The 27,714-nt window shown below is 40.7% G+C and overlaps 1 protein-coding gene across 2 annotated transcripts in view; it reads left to right on the top strand.

The window, feature by feature from the left end:
- The window catches only part of DAPK1 (death associated protein kinase 1), a 217,595-nt gene that overhangs the window by 119,476 nt on the left and 70,405 nt on the right, over positions 1-27,714 (top strand). For both annotated transcript variants that reach the window (XM_055124125.1, XM_055124118.1), the window contains exons 3-10: positions 1,979-2,200; positions 22,084-22,222; positions 22,585-22,714; positions 22,881-22,929; positions 23,019-23,045; positions 24,628-24,780; positions 25,609-25,654; positions 26,941-27,030. In XM_055124125.1, coding sequence (XP_054980100.1) covers positions 1,979-2,200; positions 22,084-22,222; positions 22,585-22,714; positions 22,881-22,929; positions 23,019-23,045; positions 24,628-24,780; positions 25,609-25,654; positions 26,941-27,030 — 856 coding nt within the window. The remainder of the gene's footprint in view (positions 1-1,978; positions 2,201-22,083; positions 22,223-22,584; positions 22,715-22,880; positions 22,930-23,018; positions 23,046-24,627; positions 24,781-25,608; positions 25,655-26,940; positions 27,031-27,714) is intronic.

The following is a 27,714-nucleotide window of genomic DNA, read 5'->3' as shown; positions in this document are numbered from 1 at the left end:
TATTATAACCCCTGGTTTTGTTTTTCAAAGCAGCATGAGCTGGCCTTGAATTTATTAGCCCTATCCACCTCGCCATGAATGCATGAGGCCCCTAGAAACATGGGTGCTGCACTGCTCCCCCTTCAGGCACTTGGCAGGACCTCACTGTGAGAAGTGGGATTGTTTCTGCCCCCACCCCAAGAGAAACCTCAGGTCTTTACTCCCTCAGGAACTCAGAAAATAGTTGTAAGAAAGTCCCAGCAAACCCTGTGCTTGTCTGATCCTCCGTGCTTATAGGCAGTGAGCGTTTCCATTTCCCTTTGCTGCAGCCTGGGAAGGAAAGGGGATGAGGAACTTGCCATGTGAAAATTTCCACACTACTATAAAGATAGCCTTCCGCTATGTTTTTTCTCCACTGGCCCCTCTCTGCAGTAGATAAGAGATTTTTTGTATTAATTCTTTACCATTAAGATATTATTCTTCATTTAGTTTTCTCTTTCTTTTGTATATCTGTGAGGAGAGTAAAGCTAACTAGAAAGCACTGTGATAACTTTGACATAGCAGTCCTGGGTTAGGTTCAAGAAATGCTCAGAACCTGTGCTCTTGAATCCGCCTGCCTTAAGGGTTAGGGAAGCCTCTCCTGGTCATTTTCTTATTTTCTTCAAGATCTTACCTGCTTATGTGTTCACACCTTCTATTTTTGTCAGATTCTGATATGTTCTTTAGTGTATGTGCAGGAAGCGCTGACTGCAAAATGTGATATCCAGCATACACAGTATGCTTTTCTCTGCAAGAAATAGAAAATGCAGCCAAACTGGCTTCAGCAGAACAAGGACTTTGTTGACTTATGTTGCTGAGAAATCCACAGGCAGATGACTCCAGGCTAGGGTTTCAAAGTGTTATCACAGACCTGGTTTCTCTGCTTCTACTGACTGGTTCTGAAGTGGTTAGAGCCAGGAGGAATGAAATGTACTGGTTGGCTGAGCCTAGGTTATAGGATCCCTCTCCAGCATTCCAGAACTACAAAAATGCCTGGATGTTGTTGTGATTAGGAGAAGAGGAGGTTGCTGATGCTGGTGAGGCCGCTAGCAATTTGGGCTCCACCTGGTGTCTCAGTCCTGAGTTGTGAGCAGAACATAGTCTTTTTGCGGTTATTGTTCGGAGTGTTGTTTTTTTTTTTTAGAGGTGTGAGGATTGGATCACACCCAGCTGTGCTCAGGGCTTACTCCTGGCTCTGTGCTCAGGGATCACTCCTTGTAATTCTCAGAAGACCATATGCAGTATTAGGAATCAAACTTCGGTTGGCCTCATGAAAGAAAACTGCTTTACCCTCTATACTTTATCTCTGGCATAGTTATATTGATAAATGTCAATTCTAGAAATATACTACTCAAGATAGTATCTTAACCCTTTTTCTAACAAGCCCAGGCCCCAATCCCTTAGATGTACTGAATAGAGCTCATCAGAGGTATGGCTGAATCAAGAGGCTCCTTTTTGCTTTACAGCTCTGAAACAGGATGGGAGAACACAGAAATGAAGCATTATTTGCCACTGAACAATATAAAATATAGAATTCTGTAAAATAATTAGTGTTACCTGTAACATATTCATAAAGAAACAGTTATAATGAAATATGATTAGAAATGTCTAATCTTTTTATTTATAAAACTCTCGAGATTTGGGTTTTTCTCTCCACAGTGCATCACCCTACCCCATATCCCCAGCCCCCCACCCCCACTCTTGCCCTGGTTCAGGCCACATCTTCCTTCAAACCCTCCCTGGAACAATTAAGAAAGTCCCCAGAGCTATAGTGGGGACTTGCCTTGCATGGGGCCAAACTAGGTTTAATTCCCGACAGCACATATATTCCCCCACCAAGCCGCACCAGCAGTGATCCCTGAGATCAGAGCCAGGAGTCAGTCTGATGTGGCCAACAAACAAACAAAAAGATGAAGAAAGTATGACTGCCCTGTGTCCTTCTTTGATTTTCTCTCCACAGTGGGCAATTTGCAGTGGTAAAGAAATGCCGCGAGAAGAGCACTGGTATGCAGTACGCTGCCAAATTCATCAAGAAAAGGAGGACAAAATCCAGCCGGCGTGGGGTAAGCCGAGAAGATATCGAACGGGAGGTCAGCATCCTCAAAGAGATTCAGCACCCCAATGTCATCACTCTGCATGAGGTTTACGAGAGCAAGACCGATGTCATCCTGATTCTGGAACTGTAAGTGCTGTGTGAGTCGCTCACAGAGCCAGCCTGGGTCCCAGCTGCTGGGTCTGCTTTGTACTGCACAGGAGCAGTGCAGCCTGCTCATCCTGCACCTTCTGGCACTGTTTGATTGGGGCTTTGGTTGGTGGCCTGATCTTGAGGTATGGGTTTATCATAAGGTCGTCTAGGTTGTTAGCTTACCTTCCCTCTTCCCATACTCTTCTTGCCTTCTTCTGGGCCTCTGCTTTTTCTTCCCGTTTTCTTCCCATTTTCTTTCCCCTAAATACAAACCTGGAGGAGCTGTCAGTGTCCCTTGCATGAACGGTAAAATGAATCACAGTCACTTAAAAGCATGGTACTAGAGACTCTTAAATGAATCTTGAAAGAGATCAACAAGCTTTGGATATGTCTCCAGACCCTGCACCAGGCTGAGGCTCCACCGGGCCACCCTGGAGAGGGACAGGTGAGCCCACCACCCACCCAAAAAGAGCATGGCAGCCAAAAAACCTCCATAATCCAATCAGTGCCATGTTCAGGGCCGGACTCCACAGGTTCGGGATGAGCCTTATCCAGGAACAAATCTGAATCTGTTGAAAAACTCAGGTATGCGGGTTTTGTGACTGAAATCTCCATGCTCTCAACGAGTCCGGGATGGGCCACCTTCTCCCAATCCCCCTCTTCTGTTCTGAGAGCCTAAATTTCCTCCCTTAAGACTATAATGAGGAACTATGAACACAAAGTTCCTGGGAAAGAAACATTACAAATCACAGTTGTTTCTCCCTTTTTTAAAGAATTAACTCACTTGTGCTCAGTGTCTCAAATATGACATTCCTTCTTATGCCAAACTCTGTAAATGATGCTTATTCTTCTTATCCTTACCCATATCCCTGCTTCTTTTCCTTTCCTTTTTCCCCTGCCCTTCTTATTCCTATCTGCTTGTGTATGTTCTAGATTCAGCTACTGTTGACCAATTCCAATTTCATAGATATTTTCCATTCTATGAAATATTCATACATTCATAGGTTACACGCATAGGTTACATTCGCCCTATGCATAAATTGAGCATTTTTACAATCACCTTGTACTAGTCAATTTAATGGAATTTAAATTATGGATTTGATGTTCTCAGGTGAGAGGTTTGTATAGTTCTGTGAAAGTCATTTCATGCCTGTTGATTTGTACAACTACCGACCAAATCAGTTCCCCAGGACAGTTCCGTTATGCCCCAGATTCCCTTTCTAGTCACACGTTCCCCTTCCCACACTCTTGACAATCACTGATTTTTCTTCATTGCTGTACTTTAATCGTTTTGAAAATGCCAAAGTAGAATTATATGTAACTTTCAACCTTTCAAGCACTGTACTGTCTCTCTTGCCCCATTATGTGATGTGATCTTTTACTTCACTTTCCCTTGCCCAACTATGGTTTGACCCTTAATACCTTTATGGACTTTACAAACTGTAACTGAGCCTGGCTGGTCTGCATGAAGCCTCACCTTAGTGTCAGAAAGTGAGTGGAAGAGGTGAGATGGGAATCCCTCATGTATTACCTAAAAGGAATCAGTTACTGTGTAGGATTTTGGATCATATGTTGCCAGATCTTAGAAATGTCTTTCAAGAAAAGTTCTTAACCTAGGTTTTTAATGTTGGCAGGTCTGAATATTTGGGAACAGACAAAATAAACAAACTATCTGATGACCACACGTAGCCTGCACAGACGTCCAGATTATATAAACAATATGTATTAGTTGATTACTAGTATTGAAGAGATAATATATGATAAATGTAGTAAGATAGCCTTACAGGGCAAGCTCCCGGAAGCCTAGTTCTCCCTCTTGGAGAATCTGGCAAGCGACCGAGAGTTTCCTGACTGCATGGGAGAGCCTGGCAAGCTCCTCATGGTGTATTCATATACCAAATACAGTAAAAATGATGGGTCTCATTCTCCTGACCCTGAAAGAGCCTCTAACGCCACACTGTTGGGAAGTTAAGAGGCTTCCCAGAGCCTCCCAAAGAGAGGCTGCTAAAATATCAGGGCTAGGACGAATGGAGACATTACTGGGCCTGCTCAAGCAAATAAGCAATCAATGGCATGACAGTGACAGTGATAATTTAGACCCTATCTATATAAAGGTAAATTCAAAATCAAATACCTCAATATCAAACCGTCATAAAATACATTGAGGAAAACATAAGCAGTGTTCTTTTAAAATGATGTCTTTAGACGCGTCTTCAATGATGCACCCTTATGTCAAAGAAAACAAAAACAAAAGTAAATAAATGTGTGGTACTACGTTAAACTACATAGCTTTTGAACTGTGAAAGAAATTAGACCTAAAATAAAACTATGCCTTACTGATTGGGAGAAAATAGTTCTTTGGCCCTGTCTCTCAGGAAAATGTAAATCAGTATTACAATGAGTAATCACTTTACATCAGTGAGAAGATTTATATGAGAAAGACTGGAAACAATAAGTGCTAGCAGGGATATGCTGAAAATGGAATATCACCTTCTGTAGCTGGACTGTTGCATTTTTGGCCTTTCTGGGAAATGTTTTGGAGATGCTTCAACATGTTGTGAATAGAACTTCCATATGACCACACAAGAGATTAGATAATCCCCGATGGAAATAAATCCTGAAACATACACCTGAAACAGGGTGCAGAAAGGGAGAAAGAACCAGGAGAAAATCACAGAGCGTCTTAGAGCACTGGTGAAGGAGTAGGTAGAGTACTCTGCAATTATAAAATAATGATTTCATTACCATTGTAAATGATGATATCACAATTATGGAAATAAAACTTAGAATTCAAAAAAAGTCTGATAAAATAACCTCTTCAGGCTAGCCTTGTCTGCCATTCCCCGCATGGCATTAAAAAGTATTTTTCAGAAAGCAAATGATAATGCCTTTTAAAACAAATTTTGCATTTTTTCTTATATTGTGTGTCTCCAAGTAACTAAATATTACCTGGCCTTATATTTTGAAACTTTTTTTTCCTTTTTATGTGTACTATGTTTTAAATGTATGTGAAAGTACTGTGTCTCAAATTAATGTGGTCAGGGCTCCAGCGGGACAACAGTCAATGTTCTTTTATTCAGTGTTGAAATAGCAGTTTTTCCTCTAGGCTGTAAGTGTGTGTGACAGGGATGGGGGCTGCAAGAACCTCTTAAAACTGGTTCATCACATGCAAAAAATTAAAAAATAGACATTTTAATTTAGACCCCTATCTATTTAAAGGTCTTATATAGATATCTTTGTATAAATATATAAATATATATTTATAATATATATTTATATAAGTATATAAATATATAAGTGTATTTATATATTTTATATCTATATAAAGATCAGTTCAAAATCAAACACCTCAGTATCAAACCTGCCTTCATACAATACACTGAGGAAGACATGGCAGGGTCCTTTAACGGATATCCTTAGAAGAGTCTTCAGTGATGCACCTCATGGCAAAGAAAACAAAGCAAAAGTAAATAAACCAGTTTTCCCAACACCATTTGTTTATTTACTCTTATTATTTATTTATTCTTTGGACTGTGCTTCTTGCGGTGCTCCAAGCTCGGTGCTCGTGTCCTCTCCAAGCTCTTTTCTCAGGGCTCACTCCCAGTGATGCTCAGAAATTGAATTGAGGTCATCTGCATAAAAGTCAAGTGACTTTCTCTCTGGCCCCAAATGGGCGTTTTTTTAATTCCAGGCTGCTGTAAGATACGAATCCTCCTTTGTGGACAGGATTAGATCTTTGTGGAAACACGGACCACAGGGTTTGATCTTTCTGAGCTGACAATGTCAGTGACTCCCCCAGGCCCCCTTATGGATGGAAAATTCAAGTATAACTGATTGTTTCAGACTTAGGCCAGAATGATCTCTTCATGTAAGATATTTCTAGTTTTGGAGTGAAACTTGGTTGGATTCCTGTAGTTTCACTGAACACACAGTTAATGGAGAAAAGTGAATCCGAATCTGGAGAAGAAAATCATGATCTTGTGAAGGGTTTTAGGGAACTTTGCTTAGTTCTTTAGTTCTTTTAACACTGAACAGTTATAGTTCATTATTCATCCCCCATGCACCCATCTCTCCTCCTCCTCCTCCTACACACACACACACACACACACACACACACACACACACACACACACACCTATGAGATAATTCTATAGTGGGAAAACTCAGAATGGTTAGGATCCCTTAAAAACAGTTTAAATTAGTTTAAGTGACATGGTTACCATAGAGTTTAAAATGTACAGACCCCCACCATGACCAGAGTGCCCTGACCCTCCCCAACGCTCATGTTTGAGCTGTTCTTCTTTCCCTGCCAGCCCTCCCCTGACTGTTAATTAATTCTTGAATCTAAAGCCAAGGGTTTATCATTGTTCAATGCTACCTGTTTGTTTGCTTTTTCTCTCTAAATTTCACACATGAAAGAGACCATCTAATTTTTGTCCTTCCTCTGACTTATTTCACTTAACATGATGTTCTCCAGTTCACCCTTAATGTAGCAACTGTCCTTGCTACTGCATGGTCTTCCATTGTGTAAATATACCACAACTTCTTGGTATATTTTGATGGTCCATCCTTAGGTGCCAAATGTATAAGAAAGCAAGTTCTCATGATGTACACAATCCCTTGATCATTAAGAAATGACTGTCCCTCTTCTGTACAGTCTTTTAAAATTTGAAGTCTATTTTCTGATATAAGTATGGCCACTACAATCTTTATTGCAGGAATTGTTTACTTTTTTCTTTCTTTTTGGGGAGGATAATAACCAGTGGTGTTAGGGGCTTACTCCTCACTCTGTGCTCAGGAATCACTCCTGGGCTCAGGGAACCATTTCAGTGCTAGGGATAGAATCTGAGTCAGCCATATTCAAGGCAAGAGTCCTCCTTACCCACTGTACTCTCTTTCTCCAGCCATTTTGTTTATAAATTAATTTTCAGATGTGTTAGCACAGAATTATTTGTAATTTTAATTTTTAAATTTAAATACATAAGATAGTTTTTGGAAAAATAATTCAATTTTTTATCATTAATCATTGTATCACTGTCATCCTGTTGTTCATCGATTTACTCGAGTGGGCACCAGTAACATCTCTATTACACTCAGCCCTGAGATTTTAGTAGCCTCTCCTTACTCGTCTTTCCCAGCGATTAGAGGCTCTTTCAGGGTCAGGGGAATGAGACATTACTTAATACTTAATAAGAATCATTACTTAGGGGCTGGAGCAATAGCACAGCGGGTAGGGCGTTTGCCTTGCACATGGCCAACCCGGGTTCGAATCCCAGCATCCCATATGGTCCCCTAGCACCGCCAGGGGTAATTCCTGAGTGCAAAGCCAGAAGTAACCCCTGTGCATCACCAGGCGTGACCCAAAAAGCAAAAAAAAAAAAAAAAAGAAGAATCATTACTTGATACTTAATCATTACTTAATACTTTGTGGAATCCTGTTTAGCTCTCTTCAGCTTTGTGTAGATATCACTACCTCCATGGTTTAAAATTACAAAGAAAAATGTTTCCCAAATATAAAATGTAAAAAGAAAAATAGTAAGGGAATAATAAATGGTTAAAGTAACAGAACTGAAGATTGTCTATAGAACTGAGCATATGTGGGGTGTGGGCAAGCTACCTGGGTCACTGGCGGAGAAGAGTAGGCACTCCTGTGAGGGTGGGCTGTTGGAATAACACCCATGAAAAGTCTGAGTGATGGTTAAATCTCTATGCCTAAATTAATGTGGTTTAAACAATATTTTTCCTGTTTTTACAATATTACTCCAAAGTTGAGTTTCAGGCATAGTGTTTTCCCACACTAACCTCACCACCAGTGTCAGCTCTCCACCAGCAGTGTCCCCAGGTTCTCTCCCACCACCCAGCCTGCCTCCTTGCCACACTTTAAAGGTAGATTATCATAGTTTGGATCTCCTTCATTTAGAGTTGTTGGTTCTGTGGTTCTCTATCAGTTGCACGTTCGGTGGGGCTACCCCAAACCTAAATTGAGATTTATTTTAAATTGATTTTTAGTTTAGATGTGTAGATGTAGCACACCTCTAAATCAGCGATGTGTGGGAATCCTTGACCCCTGCACCTGTTCCCTTCAGTCTCTCTGTTCTTACTTTTCCCCTGCATTTGTCTCTTTCCTGTCCTCCTGTTTCCATACGGTGTGCCCAAGGATAATCTTCATTTGATTCCCTGTCCTACCCTCAGTCTATTATTCTGTTTTCATTACCCTGTAATATTATTTCAGTGGGACAGAGAGATTTAGACCTAACTTAGACCTGTTTAGCTATCAGGGTTTTTAGTGGGTATTTGGTACTGAATTAAAATCCTGTGGTTTGCCACCATTCCTGAGAGGGTGTGAGGTGGGTAGAGCAGAGCACTTCATCCATGTGGTGCAGTGGCAAGTGTCAGATGTCCATTAGAGCTGTGGGGGGGAGTGGGTGGTCTCATCTCTCCGGCAGATGATGGATCAGGAAGGGCAGGGTCCCTGTCTCTGTCCCCCATTTAAAGTTGGTCTCAGTTGAGCAGGTACCTGTGGGTGGGGTAGATGCTTGTGCAGAGAGATCCCATTTCCCAGAGGATGCTGGAGTCTCCCTTTTGGACAGAGTGGGAGGCAGGGTCCCAGGGCTTCTTGGCACACCTGCTTTGATTTAGAGTGGGCCTCAGCTGGGCAGGTCCGTGTGGCTAGGTGGGTGAGTACAATGCCTGAACCATGACAGCTGGGAGAAGTCTTCCTTTAGGAGGAGTAGGAAGAGCCTGTCTTATCTTTTACAGAAACCCCTTTAATACATCGTACACTTTGGGTTTCAAGGCTATTAAGTTTCTGAACTCGTGGTTATCCATTAAACTTTGTATCATTACTTCAAATCTGATAAGTTAGCTGGGTAAAGTATTCTTGGTGAGATTTTTTTCATTGAGGTCATTTCATTTTATTTTCAACTCTGTCACCTCATTTTCTTCTTGCCTATAGAGTCTTACTCAATAAATCTCCTGTGAATCTTAAGAAAGCTTCTTTGAATCACCTTCCTTGTTCTTGCTGCCTGCAGTATTTTGTCTCTGTCTTTATGTTTTGTCATTCTGATTATGGTGTACCTTGGACTACTTTTTCTTGGGGGGTGTTCATTTTTAGCTGGAACTCTTTGGATCTCTTAATATGAGCCCACACACTCCTCAGCTCTAAGAAACACAACTATGATCTCTCTGGTAGTGGGTTTTTGTCTAATTCACCTTCCTCTTCCTTGGATACTCCAATAATTCTTACATTGTTTTCTTTGAACTCATTCCAGAGTTCTCTGGTTTGCTGTTCATTTAAGACTCATTCCCATCTTCTTTTGTCTTCTAGAAGTTCTCTGCATGTTATCTTGCAACTTGCTGATTATATCCTTAGCTGCTGTGGCCTTGCATTGAGCTTTTTATTTTAACTACCAAACTCTTCAGTTCTGTCATTTCTGACTAAAGTTTTCTCATTTCCACTCTCATACTTTCTTGTTATGTCCCATTGTTTCTTTGAGGTCACTTAAACATTCTCATCAGATGTCTCTGAAGTCATTGAATAGTTATGGCACTACTTAATACTGATGAGGTCTTTCACACTCTTATCTGAGCTTGTTGAGTTTCTGGGCTGCTTCCCCATTGCCGCAGATTGTCCTTCAATGCCCCACTCTCCAAGGAAATCTCTGAGGGATTGACCTCTCTTTCCAGCTATAATTCAGGTCACTGTGACTTATTACTACCGCCACCCTTTGTGAGAGTTTTTCTGTAGGTTAAGTGAAATGAGCCAGAAGTGTGTGTTCCTATGAGCACAGTATCCTTGGACACAGCCAGGGCCCCATCACACTATTTGGATTATTTACCAAAGGCAGTACTTTGTGAGGTCTTGGGCAGGAATATATGTGACCAAACAGCTCTGGGTGGACATTATCATTCAGATGTGGGGTCCCAGCTGCTCCAGACACAGATGTGGGGAGACAGAGCACCACAAAGTTATCAGCTGCATGAGGAAAGTCCAGCGACAGGGAAGGCCTGTACCGCAACTTTATCCAACTTTATCTCTCATTAGACATTTGCACTGTACCCATGTTCTGGCAATAGCCTCAGTGCTTAGTACTCAGTGTCTCAGTGAATTTAGGTGCACATATAGATTTTTTGAGCAAATGTTTTGCCTTTTGATGTAACTACCAAGAAGTGAAGTGATCAAACCTTATGAAAGTTTCCTTCCTTTTTTTTTTTTTAAACCTGTCTCAATACTGTTTTCTATAGATACTGAAATAGTTGACATTTGCACCAGCGAGGAATGAGGGTTTATTTTCACATGTCCCCACCAACACTGGTTCTTTCCACTTCTTTTGATACTTGCCATTCTTATTGCCATTCTTACTCTGGATAGTCATCGTCATTTTGATTCAGATCGCCCTGATCATAACTGATGATGTGTGAGTTTACAAAGTAATGTGCAGGGGTGCATTCAGTGGCTGAGAGCCACCTCCGTCCTCCCCAGGCCCACCAGCAGAGAGACAAAGAGACAGAGAGACAGGGAACCACAGCCTGATAGTGAAAATGGCCCATTTAATACAGAGCTGCTAGTATACTTGTAGAACATCTGAGGGGACTTGAGGTAAGAACATAGGTAAGACATCTGGAAACTTACATAGATCATTTACATAAATAAAAATAGGAAATTCTCTTTGGGGGAGATTAACACAAGGAGACACTCAGTCTCCCAGGGACATCTACATTCCTTTTATCTTTCCCTCTAGTTGTATATGTTATCAATACTTGCAGTTGTTTGGATAAACATTATAAGAGGCAAATATCCCAATACTTAGTTCTCTGGGCTCTGAGAGCAAGCAAGGCTTTTATTGTAAATCCCAGACTAAGTCTCCTCATGCCAGTTCAGCTAGTTCTTCATAACAGCTTGCATCAAGACCATGCATTTATGCTTTCTAGACTGTCCCATTTCAATGCTGGGGTAGCTTTGCCACTCGCCCCGGGTCCACCCCACTTCCATGGTGGGGCCTCCCTGTTGGGGTGTTAGGAACTACAGCAACTGAGTCAAGTAATTATGACCAGTGCCTAGGAGTAGATGTAGTTCAGAGTCAATCAACACCCAAATACTAGAAGCATAGCATTAACCAAGGAACATTACTCTATAATAAAATATAAAAAGGCTATAGGGAAATAGAAAGCAGGTATGTAGCACCTAAAATACAAATTACTACAAATACAAAGTCCACAAGTACCAGAAAGTCTGGCTTATAAGTAACCAAGACTGAGTTGGAGAACTGAGACAATGAGAGGTAAAACACAAAGGAAAGGTTAAAGATAAACTTTAGGGATGCTAGCAAGAGCACAGTAAGCTTCTCTAGGAGGAGGGAAAGAGGATGATTCACTGATGAAGCCTAAAACAATTAGGGTTAATATCCAACAATGATGAACACTTTTTTTTTTAATTGAATCACTGTGACCTAGTTACAGAACTTTCATGTTTGAGTTTCAGTCAGACAATGACCGAACACCATCCCTCTACCAGTGGATGAACACTTTTCATATACCTACTGGTTATCTGGTTTTATTGTTGTTGTTGAGCTCTGTGAGTACTTTGTGTATCTCAGACATAAGTCATTTATCTGTTGTATCCTGAAAATTTTTTTTCCTACTTAATAGGTCTTTTTCTTTTGTTTTGTTTTTAGTGGGGGATGGGTTTGGGGACCATTCCGGCAGTACTTGGGGCATACTCCTGGCTCTAAGCTCAGGGATCATTCCTGGTAGGCTCTGTGGACCACGTACAATGCGAGGGCTAGAGTCTGAGTCAGCCATGTGTCAGCAAGCACCCTACCCACTGTACTCTCTCTCCAGACCCTATCTACTGCTTTCATGTTGTCTCATATGTTCTGATAGTTTGTGTCTTCATTCTCATTTGTTTGAGGGAATCTTTTTCTTCTGTTTTCAAATGTCTTTGTTGGTACAGTAGTTATTTTACAGTATGTTGTCCATTTTCTAGATATTGGAGCTTGCTTTTCATAATTTATTTTTATATTTATGCTATTATGATTTGAAATGTTACTTGGTAAAATATCTATTATTTGTGACTTTGTAGGCACTAAACTTGTGTCTCAGTATGTAATTTATCCTGAAGAATGTTCCATGAATACTAGAGAAGACTGCGTATTAAGCTTTTGTGGGGTAAAGACTTATACTATAGGAACCATTTACTCTAATTCCTCGTTTAGTGTTCTTTTTTTCTTGTCACTCTGTTGACAATGAATCTCACATCTTTTAGCAGCTGCTTTGTAAAATTTGCTGACCCTTCTTTCAGTGCATATAATTCTGATAAGAGGTTAGTCCTCTTTACCAGGATGTAATGTCCTATCTCTTAATATTTTTCAGTAGCTTGAATTGACACAAATAGGCTGGCTTGTTCACTTATTTGTTGTTTTAAGTTTACTAATAGCCTGTATGATTGTTTTTCAACCTTTCATTGAGCTAATGTTTATGTTAATATGTCAGATGTGTGTTTTGCAACAAACAGAAAGTTGGATTCTGTTTTCTGATCCATCCAGTCAATCTGAACCTTTTGCTGGGAGAGATCGATTCATTTACATTTAGACAGGTTATTGATGTAAAGAAATTAATCACATTTTCTTATGAGGAGTGTAAAAAAGACTATGAACATTTGCTGTGATCAGTGTTGTTGAATCTTTTATCTGTGTGTGAGTGAGAGTGTGTGTGTGTGTGTGTGTGTGTGTGTGTGTGTGTGTGTTAGTTCAAGAAATCTGCATAAACCAAATGAGAGGTCAAGTTACTTTGTCTCTCCAGGCCTCCCTTCCCACCATGTTTCCGAGAACAGTGCTTCTCAGCCTGCTCGTGATACTTTTTCCAGTGCACAACACATAAGGCCGTTTGTTTGGAGTGCTATAGTAAATGGAAATAGCCATGCTTACAGCCCTGACAGGCACTCCTATACCCCATCCAGACTCCTGAAACTGGGCGAGCATTCCTTCTGCTGGCCTACACTATATTTATGGTTACCGAGTTGGTAGGCCTGGCCACTGACTTGCGGGATGCAATCCCCAGGAGGACACACATGGCCGTTCTAGTGTTCTTACCTTCAACCCAGACAAGGTTTCCTAAATCCAGCTGCTCCCAGAATTCCTGATTCCTTTAGTTTCTCAAAACTTACCAGTGATTCTGAATAGTCTCATGTTTATCATTCCTACTGTTGTCTGATATTTCTGAGTGTACTCCTGATTCCTCATGTTAAACACCTTGGTCCCCCAGCACAGGCTGCTAAGAATCTACTCTGACCTGGGTTCCCTTTCTGGGATGTTAGCATCTGGTTTTACAACCTGAATTTGCTTATCCACCTCCAGAAGCAGACACTTTTACCCTCTTTCACCCTCTTTCACTCCTTCCCCATTAGAACCGGAGACTGATTGACTCTAAATCACTCTAGTTCAGGTACTAAAATTCTCCAAATAGAATATAATTGGGAGCCTGGGCTGCCCACCAGGCTCATTCTCACACTTCAGTACCTCTCCCCAAAAGTATCTTACTTCTCGTGGAATTATTTGTGAAGTGCACATAGCACTTATTCCACAAAGATTTACACATGCAATTAGACTCTTCTTACATACTATTTCCCCAAGGAGTTCCTTTGTTTTTGTTTCTACTGGGAGTTTCAAGTTTTGTCTTATTAGTTTGTAGTATTTTTATATTTTATCCACAGTCCTTACTTCTTTTCCATATTTTCTCTCCATCTTCCATCCATTGTTGAAGCAAAAATGCAAATAGAAAATAGAAAATGACTAAGTGCTCATATGGGGGTGGGATGACAGTGACTTATGTTAATCTGTTGTAGGCTGATGGCCACCTACAGAAGACATCCTGTAGGTGTAATGTGTCACCCCAGTCATAGCAGGAGGCCTTGTTCACCCCCATAAAACAACCATCCACATTATTTTTTCCCATAGAGCTAACTCTAGCAAATCACAATGCTGAGATAATAGCATAGTTAAAGTTGCATTCATTTTTATCTATTATATAATGGAGCAATAGCACAGCAGGTAGGGCGTTTGCCTTGCACGCGGCCTTCCCGGGTTCGATTCCTTTGTCCCTCTTGGAGAGCCCAGGAAGCTGCCGAGAATATCCCGCCCACATGGCAGAGCCTGGCAAGCTACCCGGCATATTCAATATGCCAAAAACAGTAACAAGTAGTCTCACAGTGGAGAAATTACTGGTGCCTGCTCGAGCAAATCGATGAACAATGGGAAGACAGTGCTACAGTGCTGTATAATGGACAGGGGGCAAGTAGATTCTTATCCCTGAAAGTGAGAAGTCAAAGCTGGTTTAGTTCATTGCCTTGTTTTATAATGCCTTGTTATTTTCCAAATAAAGCTTCTTCAGTTAAAACAATAAGGTTTTGTTGTTTTTTCAGCACCATGTCTAGCTGAGAACTGCAGTCTCTTGTTTGAAAATCTACTTCAGCAAACTATAATTCCATCATTTGGTCATTTAACTGAGGCTATGGAATAGTGATAGTAATCTACACAGATAACTGTTTTATGCATTGCCCTAGGCTATAGCCTCCTTTATAATAGCTGAATATGTGATTTCATCCTATTGCAATATGCCTGCTGGTATAAAATCTTATGTCTTCTTCTTCTTACCAATTCAACACTCTATTTCCAAATCTTGGATACTGAAAGTCATGATGAATGAAAGTGCTTGCTTTGAGCCAGAGTGATAGTACAGTGGGTAGGGCATTTGCCATGTACAAACTCGACCTGGGTTCGATCCCTGGCATTCCATATAGACCCCCAAGCACCGCCAGGAGTAATTCCTGAGTGGAGAGCCAGGGGTAACTCCTGAGCATCGCTGGGTGTGACCCAAAAAGAAAAAAAAGAGTGCTTGCTTTAAAACAGGGGTTCCCAGAATTGAGAACCCAGAGAAAAACCCTCAGATTTATGGGCAGTTAGTCTGACAAAGAAGCAAAGAAATTCTCCTCAATAAATGGTGCTGAAAAAACTGGATAGCTACTTGGAAGAAAATTGAAACTGGACTTGTTAACCTTTCTATGTCAGTAACAGATTTCAAGATCAGATCAGAATCCTGGGGCTGGAAGTTAGGACAGTGAGTAGGATGCTGATAGCATGTGGTTGATCCAGGGTTGATTCCCAGCACCCCATATGGTTCCCAAGCCCACCAGGGGTTATCCCTGGCTGCAGAGCCTGAAATATGTCAGGTGCATGACCCAGCAAAAAAAACAAGAGAGAGAGACCCATAAAATACATTGAGGAAACATAAACAGAACTCTTGAGTATGTGAATCTCTGACAAAACTTTAGTGATTTGATTTCATTGGCAAAGATAACAAAAAAGGAAAAATTAGCAAATGAAACTATATCATATTACATAATTTTTATTTGAAAAAGAAACCAGCCAAAATTAAAGACACTAAGCTGAATTTGAGAAACTTTGTACACAATACAAATAAAGAATGGATAAAGAACTAATGTCTAATATATATGGTGTACATATAAGGCTAAACAACAAAAAGCCTGCCAAAAAATGGAGAGAGACAGGGTGCCCCAGAGGGGGGCGGGTGAGACCCCTCCCCACTCCAAGGGACCCAGTCCCAGCAGCCAAAAACCTCCAGAACTCAACCGCTGCCATGCCCATGGCCGCTCTCCACACACACACTCTGGCTGAGCCTCACCCAAGAATGAACCCCCCAAAAAACCAGGTTTGCAGGACTTTATGACTGAGAACTCTGGGTTCAACAGAAAGGGGAGCAGAGATCCTCCACCTGTACCCCTTGTCTCTGGCAACTCAGCAGTCACGCCCAATAAGCCACCTCTGGCTGGTGCCAGATAATGTCGTCATCGGCCACATGCCAGATCCCATGGCTTTTTCTCCCGAAAGGGAGCATAACACGACACTTGCCATAACCATGCCCTCGGGCCCTGTGCCAGGCTGTTTCACTGTGGGCGCCCCAGAGGAAGGGTGGGTGAGACCCCTCTCCACCCCAAGGGACCCGACCCCAGCAGCCAAAAACCTCCAGAACTTAACGGCTGCCATGCTCACAGCTGTTCTCCAAACACTCGGGCCGAATCTTACCCATGAGTGAACCTTTTCTTGGACCACATGGCTACATTTGCATTCACAGCCATGCAACACTTCATAGGACACACCCTACCCATACTCCAAGAGTACTGTACCACATTTGATGGAATTCAAAGTAGGAGGCAATCAACCTTAAAAGGAAACATTATTTCCTTCTAAGGAAATAATTGTTATATTATTCCTTCTAAGGAAATTATTATATTAATAATAACAAGGAAATATTATTTCTGTTCTGCTTTCGGGCAGGGATTGGGATTTGGGATGGAAACACCCAGAATATAGTGGTGGGAAGGTGTTATGGTGGTGGGATTGTGTTTGAATATTAAATTTAATAAAATATTGTGAACTACTTTATAAAATAAAAAATTTAAAATATATATAAGTGTTAATAAACTGAATTTAGAATTTAAAAAAATGGGGAGAGAAGGACTGGCAAGGTAGTACATTGGATAGAGCTTTTGCCTTGTATGTGGCTGACCCAAGTTCATCCCCTATGGTCCCCCGAGCACCGCCAGGAGTAATTCCTGAGTGCAGAGCCAGGAGTAACCCCTGTGCATTGCCCAGTGTGACCCAAAAAGCTGAAAAAAAAAAAAACCAGCAACAAACGAAAAAGAGTAGCAGAGTCTGAAGGCTGCCTTCCAGACAGTATGACCCATAAACTCATTCATAGAAAATAATATTGACCTTTATTCTAAAAGGCAGAATCAAACCTGTGTTACCTCCTGAATTAGATTTCAAATCTGTCTAGGAAGAAATTTTTCGATAGAAGGAATTTCCAGGTCTAAGAGCAGCTTCTCTCAACTGAAGGTTCTGCAGGCAGATCCCTGTACTGGCATGATGTCAGATGTATGATCAAAGAATAAAATCAGTTTTTTCTGATCATCTTTCTTGTTTAGAAGAAAGATGTGTTGTAGGATAACGTTGGCTTGTCCTTTCTGCCTTGCCAAGGAAGCTTAGGTTTGTTGGGTTATTCCCATCACAGTGCTCCATTCCTCTATTTATTTGTAACCTCTTTCTTCAGTGCTCTGCTTCCTTAACAAGTCAGTCACCTTTATCTCCTAATCAGACTCTGTTAATTTGTAAATATTGCTTTTCTCTTCTCCTTAAGTCCTTTGCGTAATTAATTCAGCAATGTCCTTTTTGTATAGACACAGGAAGACAGTTAATGCTATGCTTTTGTAACTTGAGAGTTAATTGACTCTGAATGATATTTACCCTTTGATATCTGTTTTCTCAATTTAAGCCCCAGTTGCCCTTACTTCCTAACACCCCCAACGCAAGATTCCAACGAAGAACTGCATGGACCCAGGACAAGCTGTGAGCTACACTGGCATCAAAATGGGCCAGGCCAAAGCACCATAATACTTAACTATAAGTTAAGAGCATGGTCATGGACAAATTCTGTCATGATACAAAAAGTAACAACTAGATTAGGACCCTGCTATGGTTAGGAAATATTAATCTGGCCTGAGCCTGTAGTCTGGGATCTATAGTGAGGTGTCTCCAGGAGAGCTACCTTACAAGCTTAATATATTTCTTACTGTGTCCATATAAAACGACTAATACTAAGAAGTAGAATTAAGATGTTCATTAAGATGTTAATTAAGTTATTGGACTAGGGAAAGGAGAAAAACCCCTAGGTGGTATTTTGCCCTTGAGCCTGATCTGCTATCGGAAGGGCTTTGATATGTTGATTGTGCTACTGGACCTAGCTGTGTGGTTGCTACCTCCAGGGCTGGGAGGTTGGAGAGAGGATGTGGGGAGAGACTAGGAAGAGAGGAGAGTCTGCAGTCCAGCGCAGAGAGACTAGCAAGGGAGACAGGAGGAAACTAGAATGGGGTGCATAGTGAGACTGGAACAGACGCATGGGGAGAATAGAATAATTGGCAACTGCTCACCAACTAGCCTGGTCCTTGTTTTCCTCCTTTTTCTGCCCTTGGCATTGACTGTCCCTGGTGGGAAAGCAGCACGAGACCACCAAATGTAGGCGGTGAGAGAGAACTTTGGGCTTCCCAGTTGTCTCATGATTACACAACCTGTAATGTTTGTTCCTATGGTATAAACCTTACACTGGCCCATTTCCAGTTTTAGCACAGTGCCACTGAAGGTAGACTAGAGAACATTATTGCTCCCAGAACTCCAAAAAACCTTTGTGAAAGGTTTTGGAAGCAAGATTCTGCTATGCTCTTCTGTTAATTTGCATACTACAGACACAGAGGATGTGGATTGAAAAAAAAAAGCAAAATTACTGGGCCGGGGTGCAAAGAGGACATGCGATAGTCCATCCTCCTCTTCAGCCTTACAAGCAGCGTTGCTGTATCTCTAGGCACAGAAAGATCACCTCATTTTGAATCACACAGGTGGTAAATTCCACCAACTGTTTTGTTGTCTCTACAATTGTTATAAAAAAGAAAACTTGGTTTCTACAAAGTTGACTTCATCCAGATTTAGAATTTTGTTTAAGAAAACATTCTGTGTTCAATGGATATGTGGAAAAAAATGTGTTTCACCACTTACCATCAGGGAAATGCAGATCAACACAGCAATGAAGTATCACATCATATTTGTGAGGTGCACACCAGAAAGAATAGAAACAGGGGCTAGAGCAATAGTACAGTGGGGAGGGCATTTGCCTTGCACATGGTTGACCCAGGTTTGTTCCCAAGCATCCCATATGGTACCCTGAGTACCATTACTCAAGAATTGAGTGCAAAGCCAGGAGTAACCCCTGAGCAACACCGGGTCTGACCCAAAAAGCAAAAAAAAAAAAGAAAAGAAAAGAAAAAGAAACTACTAGTGATGGCACGGATATGTGCAAAAGAGAATTCTCCAGAGTTGCTGGCATACCTACTGGCACAAGCTCCTTGGAAAATAGAATAGAGACTTCTCAGAAATTAAGAACTGAGCTTTCATACTGACCCGGAAATTCTACTTCTAGGCATCTGTCAAAAAAACACAAGAACACTTGGTGACATTTGAGCTCCTACATTTGTAGCTCTGTTTATAGTAGCTAAGACCTGAAAACAATCCAAGTGATGTATGGATAGATAAATTCTTACATATACACATTATGGATTACTATTGGGATAGAAGATAAGATGAAATTGTACAGTTTTCTTCTATATGGATTGAACTAGAAGTATCATTGAATGAGATCTGTCAGAAGTAGAGGGGAAAAATACAGGATGATCTCTCATATTTGGGCTATACGGAAACATAGTAAGGGAATAACAAATCGCCAAGAGCAAAAGAACCTGAGTGTTAGTATATGGAACTGAATTTACCAAGGGAGTGGGGTTGGGGTGAATGGGAAGGATCTTGGGACGTTGGTGGAGGGAAACTGACACTGGTGTTGTGAGTGATATTAGAAAATTGTATGCATGATGCTATCATTAATGATATTATGAATTATGGTACCTCAGTAAATGTTGGAGGAAAAAAGTATCTGTGTTAGTACACTCGTACAAATAGGAGCAAAAACAAACATTATTTAAGCCAAATTAAAAGACAGATGACAGATTGGGAAAAAAACATTTGGGATATATGAAAGAGCAAAATAGCATCAATCATATGTAAGGAATGCCTGTCAACCGAATAGAAGGGAAAACAGTGAAATCTGGGCAGCAGTATGGAAGACAGTGGAAACCAACAGAAATACAAAGACTCAAAAAATACGTCATCAGCCCTGAAGTATGGCCATGTTCTTTTGAGATGCAACTACCTGAAATCTTTAGATATTGTGGAAATGAGGCACAATCCAGATGCAGAAAGTGAGGCATCACCCTAAGAAAAGTGGATTCCTCAGAAAAGAGGCTTCAGAAAAATATGAGGTTCATAATGAGGCCATGAATCCAGGACTCATCCCTGATGCCCTAGCAACAGACTCATGCTCAGCCAGGGCAGTTTGGGCAAATCTCTGTTAAATCTGCTTTGTAAATATTTTTCATCTTGGAGATAGGTCCACATCTAAACCTCAGATACTTAATTTCTTTCTTTTTCCTTAGGGTGAATTCTCTGTCACTGACATTTCAACCTGGTCATAACCTAAGATAATATACTGTAAACTCCTCCCCCCATATTTTCTGAATAAAACTATTTTACTTCAAAACTTATGTGTAATAGTATCAGTTTGTAATGTGAAAGAATATCAGTCTCATTACTAAGAAAATGTTCGCTTAAATAGTGATTCATTTATTTTACCAGTCAGATTTGTCCAAATTAATAATAAGCAAGCAGAGTGTGACACATCAGTCCTCCCTCTGACTACAGCTAGAGGAGCACAAATCAATATTGCAATAAACAGAGCCCATGACCCAGAAATTCCAAGTCTGGATATGCTCACATCTTCACTGGAGGCAGATCAGCAGAGAAGCTGCTGGCTCGCATTTGTGATCAGTAAGTGAATGGCTCAATACACTGATTTAGACATGTCCGTGATATCAGGCAGCAGTGATCAGTGAAAGGAATGGCTCAGCATGCTGTGACTGAGATCTATCAATGACATCAGGTGGCAGTGAAGAGAAGATTCAAGCTCCAAGCCAGTGTATGGCTGAGAAAAGATGTAACATTGTAGGATGGTACATAATAATCTAAATTACCTAAAAACTTATATTAAATATTATGTCATTCAGAGACCATTGTTATATAAAATGTTCTCAGAGGCTATCCACCGTATTCATAAGATTTTAGGGGGGAACTAGCTGAAAAGATTTCAGACCTACTTTTTTTTGGAGGGAAGACTTGACTATTGTATATGGTTGTTGTTCTTTTTTTGTAATATATTTGTATATATTTCTTGTATTCTTGTCTTAGGAGACCAGATTAAAGTTCAAAACTGCCCAAATGCAGTAGTTACAGGTGGAAATGTCACATCTCCCTTGGTAAACTCAAATCTACTAGGTTGACTATTCTGAGGCCACTTGGGGACGGATATCTGGGTACAGTAGTCACTTTGGCCCACAAAATTGAGCTGCCTTTGAGGAATCTTCTTAAACATCTCTGCCACCTCCAAAGACTGAACCCAGTGCCCCTGGACACTTCTACCTAAGCAAGAAAGGACTTGTTTCTGTGTGTAATTGAAACTAGCTAAAACTTTTTAAAAGTTACCCAAATAACTTTAAGCAAGGATATTAGAGACAAAGATTGTGAAAAAGCTCCAGTAATTTGCCCTGGATTAACATGAAAGAGCATTCAGCAAATACTGAAAATCATAGAATATTGAATTGTAATTTTGGTATGTTTAGTGGCAAAGTTACTGAGTTAAGACTTCATCACTAAATACACTACATTAAAATGTTTAAAGGACACTTTGATTTCTTCCCCATTCTATTTCTTTTCCTTATCCTTAGTTATAAAGCCAGAGTATTAGAAAAATACTATCGAAGTAAAACACAAACATGCTTCTGCAGAATTTTCAGCCAGTGATGAGGACAGAGAATTCTGATGAGCAGTTTCAGAATATCCTTGTGCTGTTGTCATATTGGTGTATGTGTGTGTGTCTGTGTGTCTGTGTTTGAAGCACATGTGGTGTTGCTCAGTTGCCACTCCTGGCTCTGTGCTCAGAGGCTACCCCTTTTTAGTGCTCAGGGCACCATTCAGACCATTGTCACAGGACTACGATTCAGCCCTTTGTCACAGCTCCAGCTGCATGCAAGGCAAGCACCTTCACCTCTGCCCCATCTCTTTGGCCCCTCGTGCTGTCTGAAGTTTGATTGTGCCTATAAGAAAATTAATCTGAAGCAACTTCCTCAGTAACCTCTACTTCCTCGTTCTCAGTGTTGCAGGTGGTGAGCTATTTGACTTCTTAGCTGAAAAAGAATCTCTGACTGAAGAGGAAGCAACCGAATTTCTCAAACAAATTCTCAATGGTGTTCACTACTTGCACTCCCTTCAGATAGCCCACTTTGACCTGAAGGTATGTTGCTGATTAAATTAAAATTAAATTCTAAAACATTAAATCTTAGATATCCAAGTATTCAAAATTTGTACCTGTATGTAACAAATATATTAGTTTGAACCATAAGTACTTTTTTTCAGTGGAATCATATATTACCTTTACATGTCTGGTTTATTTCACCTAGCATCATGTTTTCATTTTCATTATTGTAGCATTTGCCAGAACTTCTGTACTGCTATATTAAAACTAAATAATATGCCATATAATATGTATTTCACATTGTTTTCTCATTCTCTTGTTGATAGACAATGGATTATTGCTAATTTTTGCTTGTTTTGGGTAACATTTTTTGAATATTGTACAATTTATTTTTTTTTAAGCCTGAAAACATAATGCTTTTGGATAGAAATGCCCCCAAACCTCGGATCAAGATCATTGACTTTGGGTTGGCTCATAAAATAGATTTTGGCAATGAATTCAAAAATATATTTGGGACACCAGAATTTGTTGGTAAGTTTCTTTGCCTCAGGATAGTTTCTTTCTTTTTCATATCATCTACAACAATTTTCCCTACTTTTAATATTTTCCCTAGGACATGTTTCTGGTTTATTCTTGAAGCTGGAGTTTGTTGGTTCACTTCTTTCTCAAACTAAGTATGTGATTTGTTTCTTCTTAGCTCCTGAAATAGTCAACTATGAACCTCTCGGCCTAGCTGCAGACATGTGGTAAGGAGCATGCCCACCCCCTTGATGCTGTTGTCTTCCTGAGTTTGCTGCTTTCTCACATTTCTTTCCATCTTTATTTTTGTGTCTAGGAGTATCGGGGTAATAACCTACATTCTGTGAGTACTCCAATTCTTGGCTTGTACTATTTGCCTTTTTCTTTGAGACCATTTCATTTATATTTATTTATTTATTTATTTTGGTTTTGGGGACACACTGGCAATGTTCAGGGGTTACTCCTGGCTCTGTACTGAGGGATCATCCCAGTAGTGCTCAGGGGCCCATATGGGATGCCAGGGATCAAACCTGGGTTGACCACATGCAAGGCAAATGCCTTACCCACTGTGCTATCACTCCAGCCCTTGAAAGAGACGATTTCATTTAACCAGTGTGGCACATTCATCTCCAGAATATGTGCTCTTGTTTTTTTTGGAAGGGTAGGATTTTTGTGTCACACTTGACAGTGATCAGATGCTCAGGGTTTATTCCTGTGTCTGTGCTCAAGGACCACTCCCGGTGTTGCCAGGGGAACATGTGTCTGGATGAAACAGGGATTGGCTCAGTCCTAGCCCCAGAGTATGCATACTTTTTACATAAACAGAGTCATTTCCGAAGTCTCAGAAAATCTTCAGTTTGTGCTAATGAAATATTTTACCTACTTTGCAATGAGTCATCAGAAAAACTTAATGACTGTAAGAAAGTACAGCTGTCCAGCACTGCTGAGAAAACTAGAAACATTTACAGATATTATTCCATTTTAACTTTAGATTTTTTTAAAAAAATTTCAATTCAATAATTTTTCTTCCCCATCCCCTTCCCTTCAGTCACTGCAGCAGTGATTGGGGCTTTTGCATACTCGGTCTCAGGGCTAACCAAGCTTTGTACCCCTTTGACTGCAGTTCATGCACATGAGCTCTCCAGGGACCATGCTCTGAGACATGAAAGTTCTGGCTGTGGTGCTTGCATGGCATCCCTTGATGGTGTCCTGACTGCCATTGCTCATTCTACTTTTAAATGTTCTTGTACTCCCCAGGGGTCGCTCCCCTCTTCTGTGGTGTTCATGCAGATCTGTGCGACAGAGTTGGTTGTGGGACTGGGCTCTCATACAGCTTGACCTCCTGGTTCAGACAGCAGGACCCCCAGCACTGTGGTCAGTGCATGTATGACACCAGGAATCTGAATTGCACAGGAGGCACTTCAAGCCCCATGCAATTCCTCTGAGCCTGCCAATTAACTTTTAAAATGGGTCCCTTTCATTGGGCTATAACTGTTGTCTATAATTAAATGTCCAATAAAATGCAGTTGCTTTCTAGGGCTGGAGAGCTAGTACAGGGTTGAGCATATGCCTTGCATGCAGCCATCCCTGTTTTGATTCTTGTCCTGCAAGGGTTGTCCACGAAAAACACTGCTGGGTGCAGCCCAGGAGGCTCCCAAGCATTTCCAAGGTTTCTCCACCACAGAGCTAAACCGACACTATGTCTCCCATCTCAGTCAGACAGCAGATGTCTGACTGTCAGCAGCAGGCCTGGGTTCCTGAAGACTCTTGGATGCTCCTTTCTTAACTGTAACGATTTTCGAATGTCCAAGTACCTGGTTTTAATCTTATGTCTCACCACCTCCCTTGTCAGATGTTATAGGGATGAAATGATAACATGAGAAGAGGTTTTCATGTTTTGTGCCCCCCACCCCCTTTATTAACAGACTCAGTGGGGCCTCACCATTTCTTGGAGACAGTAAGCAAGAAACATTAGCAAACGTATCTGCCGTCAGCTATGAATTCGAGGAAGAATACTTCAGTAATACCAGTGCCCTCGCCAAAGATTTTATAAGGAGACTCCTTGTCAAGGATCCCAAGTGAGTGCTTGTCATTCCTGGAAGGTGCTAGTCATGGCCTCAGTTAGAAGCGGACTAGCTGTCCTGTGCCCCTGACCACATTTACAAGACTCAGAAAGTGCCATCAAATGTAGCAGCAGCAACAGCAAGTGCGAGAATAGAACAGTCATATCTGTACTATTATAAACTATGACACTTCAATAAAAACTGATTTGGTGAGGGTGGGGAAGAATATTTCGTGGTGATAATGTCACCTGAGCTTCTCAAACTGTGGGTTGCAACCCTGTATAGGACACTTAATTGAATGTGGTGCCATGTTTAATTTGTATGATGATTTCCTATCTTTGCCCTGGGTTTTGAGTGAAAGCAAGTCGAGAATGGAAGGCATTTAGGAAGGCCTGCTCTCTATGCAGTGGCTTCAGCCACGTAGCAGTGCTGGTCTGCACGTGGAGAGAGGTTGATTGCAGCTGCCTTCTGTGGATAGGTTTGCAGAGTAGGTGCTATTCCATACCTTTACAAAGACTGAAAGATGTTGCTCTAAAGTATACACAGTCCCACTTAGAACACCACACTTGGAACAATTATCATAAACACATTTGCTTCAATCATAATTTATTAAATAATTTTCATTCAAAATAAACCAAGAAAATGCCACTAGGGCACCTTACACTGTTCTATTAGCCCCTGAAGGCACGGAGAGTCACAGAGATAATGCGCATGGCTTTCTTCCATGGAGTTGGCCCCACACCAGGTTTTCCAGAGTATCTGCTTGATAACCCTCTGGGTACAGTCTTAGTGCTTCTGCTTCTGTGGTCACAGCATCTCTTTTCTTCTCTGCCTCGCTCAAAGGAAGAGGATGACAATTCAAGATAGTTTACAGCACCCATGGATTAAGGTAATTTTCCTATTGTGATTGATTTGGATAATGTAGGGTATTTTGAAATTTGTCCTCGTTGCCATGGTTTCTAACCATGTGTTATATCTGAATTATTGTGTTGGCTATTGGTACCATATTTTTAGACAACTGGTTGGTAATGATGATAGAAATAGAGAGCAGTAGGATCTTATCAGTCTGTGTTGTTAACAGGAAGCTAAGGTCAGCTTCAACTAAATCACCATTTCTGGCTTTACCTTTGGGATGTCGCCCAAACTTAAAACAATTGAAATTTCCACCATTTCAGTATCTAGTCAAATAGGTAGCTCCAGCTTTTCTTGAAATATCTGTGAATCTATTAACCTGGTTCTCATTATCCAAATCCACTGGAAAAGTTGGTAAAGCTGTACAAGAGCTTATATTACATCTTTACATTGCCTATTTGATCCCTGTCAGCATTTAATCCTAAGAACTGCCTTCAGATAGAGCAAAAAAAGACAAAGGAATATGACAGTTGAGGTGGGGCTGGAGAATCATATAAATCACATAATTTGCATCACAAAGTAGGTTTAGGGAAATTGAAGAACTTATTTTGTAATGTTTTATTGTGTTTAGAAATATCCGCATTGATAATGGTGTCTCATGGATATAATTCCAATGCCACCCCTATCACCAGCGTATGTCTCCCTTTCCTAAGAACCCCAGTCTCCCTGTCTCTCACCCTCACTCCAAACCCAATTGTGTGGACCAGCTCACCTATTTCTTTTATCTTGCTTTTGGATCTTTGTTGCTACCTCCTGTGTATCTCTAAGTCCCACAAAGAATTTATCAACTGTGTGATGCTGATGGGGAGCTGAAGAACTGACGGTATGAGTTACTAGTAGTTGCCTGAGCTCTCTGAAAGGCAGTAATATCTCTTTCTTTGGTAGAGCGAAATGATGCAGTTGAAGGAATTCTAATGCTGTTAGACCGATCAGATTTGTTTACCTGAGATATCCCAGTTCTGTTACCTGTTTAAATATCTCATAACACTGTCTCACCATAAACCTTAGTTTTTCTCATTCTTTCAGTGTAAAATGTTTAAGTTTGATTCCAAACTTAACTTTTCACCATTTCCCTAAGATTCAGTTTTTATGGCTTATACCAATCCTTAGCCATGGGAGTTACCATACAGTTTTCCAGATTGTTGCAATGTGTTTTGTTATTTTAGCAAGATGAATGTGTAAGCACCCCAAATAATAGGTTTCAGAAGTTAACTTAATGTATATTGGTCATTTGAAAGCCCTATTTCTTTTCTTTTATTTCAGCCTAAAGACACCCAACAAGTGCTAAGTAGAAAAGCTTCAGCAGTAAACATGGAGAAATTCAAGAAGTTTGCAGCCCGGAAGAAATGGAAAGTGAGATTTCTGACATGGAGTGATTAACTGATTTTTTAAAAGTTTCTTCATATTTTATTATTTTTACTTTTTTATTTTTAATTGAATTCTCCATGAGACACATAGTTACAAAGTTGTTCGTGATTGGATTTCAATCATACAGTGTTCCAGTAACTGTCCCTTCACCAGTGTACATTTCCCACCACCAGTGTCCCCACTCCCTGCTTCCCACCCTGCCACTTTCATGCTTTCTTTCTCTAATGCATGTGCGTTCTCTCTCTTTTTCTTTCTCTCTCTTTTTTTCTCTCTCTTTCATTTGGGGAATTGACTGATTTTCGTTTTTCTGTGGGCCTCCCTCTGGAAAGTATCCAGTTCTTCTGATGTTGGCAATACAAACGTGCATCATTTATAGAAAATTTTCACTCTACTCTCTGTGCTGTTAAACTATTTTTAAAGATAAGCAAAAGTAGTATTTTAGTACAACTAAATCATGTTTTCCAACATAATTTTGATTATTTTAAAATCAGAACCACTCAGGGCAAATTTTTGTTAACCAGCACAGTGAATCTGTCAAGTGAAGTCTTTTTAGTTATGACAAGGCACATTAAAATAATTGTTTCTTTGTGGCAAGCAGCCTGGCACTATGTTTATAGCAGAACTGGTGTAAACGGCTCGCTGAATTCAAGGTTGTTCTGTGAGTGGTTG

This window comes from Sorex araneus, chromosome 1, assembly GCF_027595985.1.
Source record: "Sorex araneus isolate mSorAra2 chromosome 1, mSorAra2.pri, whole genome shotgun sequence".
NCBI classification, from domain to species: Eukaryota; Metazoa; Chordata; class Mammalia; order Eulipotyphla; family Soricidae; genus Sorex; species Sorex araneus.
This window is presented reverse-complemented; position numbering and strand designations above follow the sequence as displayed.